General features: G+C 45.4%; 1 protein-coding gene across 1 annotated transcript; it reads left to right on the top strand.

Annotated features, from left to right (window-relative positions):
• Positions 1–668: 668 nt before the first annotated feature.
• LOC139609025 (zinc finger protein 3 homolog) lies at positions 669–6,217 on the top strand. The gene is made up of 2 exons (XM_071463239.1): positions 669–1,175; positions 2,289–6,217. The coding sequence occupies exons 1-2, from the start codon at positions 980–982 to the stop codon at positions 3,776–3,778; spliced, it is 1,686 nt and encodes a 561-aa protein (XP_071319340.1). The 5' UTR covers positions 669–979; the 3' UTR covers positions 3,779–6,217.
• The last annotated feature ends 10 nt before the right edge of the window (positions 6,218–6,227 follow it).

Here is a 6,227-nt window from a genome sequence, read left to right as displayed (position 1 = left end):
TCCAGCAGGTTTCAGGACAGTTCATGTTCACGGTTCAGATTAATTGTAATTTTACAATAAATAAATTTAGACAGAGTTGAAAAGTACATGAAAGAAACACTATAGTACTCGTGGATAAATGGGGAAAAAAAGTTCAACTAATACATATCTTAATTAACATGTAGACAAATAAGGACATCAAGGCAGTTAGAGCACGTCACAAGAAATAAAAGATATAGAAGTAAACATGGAAAACATACTGAACAAACATATAAATGCAACACTTTTGTTTTTGCTCCCATTTTTCATATTTTTAATTTAAACTTTTTCTCACCACAAATAGCATCTGTCTCTCAAATCTGGTTCACAAATGTGTTTACATCTGTTAGTGAGCACTTGCCCTTTAGGAGTTTTATTTTTGGGGGGAAAAAAAGAGAAATTTACTGGTCACTGAACTGTGACTTTGTTTATAGTTCAGTCCCTAACAAATGTCTCTTTTTCAAAATAAAATAATAAGGGACTGGACTATGGATTTCTAGGGTTAGGGTTCTGATCCATGAACCTGGGGCACACCTGTGTAATCAGCATCTGGATAAACCACACCTGTCAGGTGGAAGGATGATCCTAGCAAAGCAGAAATCCTCAGTTACACGGATTTAAACACATTTGTGAATAAATGTCAGAGAAAAAGTTTTAGATCTTTTAACTAATGAAAAAACAAGTGATGCAATGCCATGTTTGTTCGGTATACATACATATATTTTTTTCACGCAGTCAATAAAGTCAGTTTTTATTACCTACGTTTGAAAAAAATGTCGCTTTTATTTTGAAAAGAGGAATCCGCTGACAGGAAATGCTTCCTGTCAGCTGGACACAGGCGCTAACTTGACGCTGGGAAACGTCGCATGTGTTGCCGCCGTTTCACAACAACAACAGCGGAAAAGTGATGCGATCCCCGCCGGGTCGGGCCCGTTGACGCCGCCGAGGGTCCGCCAGCATCATGTCCAGCATCCAGCTGCTGCGGCTGCTCGTCAGCGAGCGGCTGTCCGCGGCCGCAGACGAGATCTTCGAGGCGGTCAGGAAGACCGTCGCGGGCTACGAGGAGGAGATCCTGCTCTCCAGGCGGGAGATCCGCCGACAGCGCAGGGTGCTGCAGACCGTTTCACAGCCCGAGACAAACATCGACGAACGCTCAGGTTCGTGAATCTCCGGCGTGACCTCCGTCTCCCCGCTCGTGTGCCCGCCAGGCTCTGACTAAGCGCCGCGCCGCCACCGCCGTGAGTCCCGTGAACGCCCCCTGAAGCGGCGTCAGGGACATTTGACTCCAGCGGCCTGATCTGCGCCAGTGTCCCCTCAGCGTGTGGACATCATGGACGCATTACAGCCGGGTCACATGACGGCTCAAACAGGCTCGTCCCCAGGTTAACGTGCCTCATATTGACCAGGCCCTTCCGGGGCAGAACCTGAAGGCGCCGAACTCCTTTGAAATATATAAAAAATCAATGTTTGCGTCTTCATCTGCACATCTGTACACCTCATATGTCAACATTCAAGTTTCATTGTTGATGGCAAAGTTATGTCTTTACATTCGGCATAGAAGTTACTCACCAAGCTGATCCGGATTTACAAGAAGTTACCTCATTGTATCTGGTCACACAGCGGATTTTAATGACAGACAGTGTTCTTCAACAACAAACAAGCAGCAGCATGAGTCAGCTGACAGATGTGTCCTGAGTCAGCTGACAGATGTGTCCTGAGTCAGCTGACAGATGTGTCCTGCGCCGAATTACAGATTTCATCCGAGTGATTTGACAGAAGCAAATTATCACGACTTAGACCAACAGTGTTAACCTGCAGGTCAAATAAACAAACATTACAGTGAATGAATGCAAGATGTTTGGCTTCACTCAGGTTTAATGTTGTAAAGGAACAAAGCCAAAGTAGATTTTTTGCTTTTTATCTACATAACATAGTAAATATTTTAACTCCTATGATCTGTTTTATTCTGTCAAACCGCTGTATATGTAAATGTGATTAAGTGATGTTAGTTTAGTCCAAGTTGAACTTATTTATTCGCTTGGACTGTGATCAAAATGTAGCATAAATCATTTCTGGCTCAAGGTTAATTACAGATGTTTATCATGTTGATCAGGGGGCGGGGGCAGCTGATCAGTAATGAGTTGACCTGCTGCTGAAATATAAAAAGTGTACACTGGCTGAAAGAAGAGTAGAAATGACTGATTTGCTGTTTATCCTTCACACTTTATTTTTCTCAGGAATAATTAGTTGATTGCTGTTTGTTCCCGCAGACCAACCACAGCTGGCTCTCTCTGTCTGGGACGAGGACTTCCCCCCCGATCAGCAGCAGCACGGGGTGCGGTGTGAGCCGGGCTGGAGCTCCAGTCTGGACCAGGAGCCTCCTCCCGCGGAGAAGAGCCGGGAGGAGAAGCGGCTTCAGGAGCCGGAGGAAGACGACACCATCAGGATCATCTTCACGCCTCCGCACGTGAAGGACGAGCTGGACCAGCTTCAGTCCAGCTATCAGGGAGTCAGAGGGGGGGGGGGGGGTCCTCTGCCCGGCACCTCAGCTGAGCAGGACCAGACGAAGGTGGAGGGCGACAACGGGGATTCCTCCAGCTGTTCTGCGGCCGACCACGACGACAGTGAGGAGGAGTGGGGGGGCGGCGCGGGGTCTCAGAGCGACGCCAGCAGCAGCAAGGCCAAGTGGAGGAAGAAGAAGAAGAAGAAGAAGGGGCCCCGTCTGCCCACGGCCCCGAGACTGCATCCGGCGAAAAAAACCAAATCACGCATCTGCTGTAAAGTCTGCGGGAAAGCCTTCCACGCAAACGTCTCCCTGGTGAATCACATGGAAGTCCACCCCAAGGACGTCTGCGGCGTTTGCGGGGAGCATTTTGAGACCGAGGAGAGCTTCAAAGCTCACGTGAAAACACACGTGAAAGCTGAAGTCTGCAGCATTTGTGGGAAATGTTTCGGGGCGTCCAGCTCTTTGGAGACGCACATGAGGGTCCACACGGGGGAGAAGCCGTTTAACTGCAGCGAGTGTGGGAAGTCCTTCAACTGCAGACACAACATGATGCGACACATCAGGATCCACACGGGGGAGAAGCCGTACCCCTGCTCCGTCTGCGGCAAATGCTTCAACGACTACTCCACGCTGAAGCGCCACCTGCAGGTCCATTTGCACAAGAAGAAGCTCGACCCAGACAACACGTCTGCAAACGAGAACGAAAGCGGCAACGACAGCGAGCAGAAGATCAAGACCTCGTCAGCGAAGAGGCAGCAGAGCCGGACCATATGTGAGGTGTGCGGGAAAATGTTCCACTCCATGGTTTCCCTGGTGAATCACGCCAAAAGTCACGCCACAGACCTCTGCGGCGTTTGTGGGACGCATTTCGATTCAGAGGAAAACTTAAAACTTCACCTGAAGACTCACAAAAACGGGAAGGTCTGCGAAGTGTGCGGCAAGTGTTTCGACAGTCAGGGAAACCTGGAGATGCACATGAGGATCCACACGGGGGAGAAGCCGTTTCTCTGCAGCGAGTGTGGGAAGTCCTTCAACTGCAGACACAACATGATGCGACACATCAGGACGCACACGGGCGAGAAGCCGTACCTGTGCAACGTGTGCGGCCGCGGCTTCAGCGACCACTCCACGCTGAAGCAGCACAGCAGCACGCACACCGGGGAGAAACCGCACCGCTGCGAGGTCTGCGGGAAAGGCTTCCACCGAAAGACCTACGTGAGGCTTCACATGAAAAGCCACACGACTGAGAAGTGACTGTTCCGTCAGTATGGTGGGGGGCGTGTAAATAAAGGTTTTGAATTTAAATCTTTTCATAGGTTTAATTTCGCCTTAGCTGCAGCCATCTGTGCATCAGTGGCCCTGGTTGCACCATGATCGCATAAGATCCATCTTCACATTGACATTTACTCACATTGATGCCACGAGTAATGTGAGAGACCAGACTCTGCTGTTTGCTGCCCCCAGGGAGGAAAATAAAAATAACGCAGGTTTAAAGGTTTAATAAAAGTCACTTGGGGGCAGCAAAAACCAGCTGTAAACTCAGCATGTCATCACCTTATTAAGGTGACAGGGCAGTGAGTCAGGGAGAAGCTGCTTATTTACACAGACACAGAGCAGCGTCGGCCCTGATGAGTCTTCCTGCAGTATTCACTCTGCTTTTCTCTCCTCAGCTTATTTAAAGTGCACATGAGTGAGTCTTAACACACCTCACAGGTTAAAATATACTGTGAGACCTCGCACATAAAACACACACACACACACACACACACATATACATACAGGTGAAAATGTTACTAAAACAACAGGGTCGAGGTTCAGACGTTAACGTGTTACACAGATGGTTTTTAAGCTTAGATTTGAAAATCCTGGATTTGCAGCAGGAGTTTGTTGAGCTTTATCACAGTATTCACACAGTTTGACTCGTCATAGCAGGAAAAGCACAGGTGTTATTCATGATATTAAGAACACAACTGCATGCCGTTTAGCTGACATCATTATGAGTAACACACGTGCTTTTCCTTACCACAGGTTTAAATATCTGCTCAGAAACGAGAGGAGCTCCATGAGCAAAAGCTTTACCCACAAAGATTTTCAGTTCAGTCTGAGAACAGTGACGCTTCTGGGGAATGTGAAGATGTGATGGAGTATAGAAGATGTGACTAAGTGAGTACAGAGAGTCATAAAACCGGGGATGTAGGAAGGAGCTAATCTGTCTCTTTAGCTGCTGAATGTTCTCCAGCTGCTCCACCTGCTGCTGAGCAGGTGGTGGACAGTGTCTCTATCAGAGCCTGACTGATGGAGACAGCACTGACACTGAGCCACAACAGTCAAGTTCTAAAATATAAAACAAACAATGATCTGAAAGTCACTAAAAAAAGATCGTACAGGCTTGGCTGCCCCTGACTGAAAATGTGCCAAATGAACAGAGCACTCAATGCTAAAATGGCTCATCTGACCCCAGATCATCAAGGGTTAATTAGCTTTGGTTCAGCGAGACATCCTCTAAGTCATTGCTGACCATTCTGGGTTAAAGAATAAGGCCAGAGATAATAATGTGTTTTAGTTATTGCGAACAGATTCCATGTTTGGATCCAAAACAAGTGTCTCACTCTGACTCTCAGCTCCAAGCCCTCTGGTTCCTACAGCAGATGTAAATCTTTAAATATGAAGTTTCATTTTTAAATAAAAAGGTTCTATAATTTCCTCAAACAGCTGCTCACTATAGTTTTTATCAAACAGGAGGAAACATGAATATAAAGCATTTGTTCGGGACTATTTTTCAGCAGCGGATTAATCTGCATTTTGTGCCCTAGTGAGTGTGTGTGTTCATGGTGATTGAAGGAACACGTCACTCGGTGCAACAGTGAGAATCACTGATGTGTTTTTAATAGTTTGGAAACAGTTGCGCTCTGAGGCTCAGAGGAAGAAGATCTATCAGGCTTTAAATAAAAACATGATACTTGTTAGTTGGAGAAATTCATTATCGGTTTTCGTGGGAATTCTTGATGATCAGAAAAATGCAGATTGTAACCAGTAGTTTTGCATTGTGATCGTTGTCCAGTCGTCTCACTGAGGTTTATAAAATAACACATTTAGATGCAAATTAGATTCTGGTTGAAAGTCACTTTATCTGTAAACTATTTTTTTATTGATGATGTTACAGAGATGCCAACTTTTGTAATTTGTTATATACTGTCTATATTTCTATTTTCATAATTTCCCTCAGATTTTGCACTGTGTATACTTTATATTTTTTGATACATTTTCATCTTGTAAATACACTACTTTGGCTTTCAGTCGACCATATCATATTAATGGCATTATTCATTAGTTTTCACACACTTTCATTCTTTACTTTTACATGTTGGTGTTAAAAATGTGGTTTGCATCATCTTTAATACTTCCATGTACTGTGTGATTGTGTGCAACAAAGTTCCCTTATTTGCAGCTCAGCACAACGCCCACACACAGGTACTAACAATCACTCTGATGTATCTACAGCAGTTCTGTGTATTCTGAATGCAGCGTACTCCCGACGTGCCTATGACCGATGAGGATTTAAATATAAAGAGACTTTTTGTTATCTTCTCATTTACGTTAGTTTGATCTCATGACAACAGATTGTTTTAATGCCATGATGTTAAAAAAAGGAAGTGTTCCAACAGTTTTAATAAACCTTCACTTTATAGCTGATTTTGGAGTT

The sequence above is a fragment of the Trachinotus anak genome, unplaced genomic scaffold (genome assembly GCF_046630095.1).
Source record: "Trachinotus anak isolate AG129_WGS33_773 ecotype Australia unplaced genomic scaffold, CSIRO_AGI_Tana_v1 ptg000003l, whole genome shotgun sequence".
NCBI classification, from domain to species: domain Eukaryota; kingdom Metazoa; phylum Chordata; class Actinopteri; order Carangiformes; family Carangidae; genus Trachinotus; species Trachinotus anak.
The sequence above is the reverse complement of the archived record's forward strand: the minus strand, read 5'-3'. Positions and strand labels throughout refer to the sequence as shown.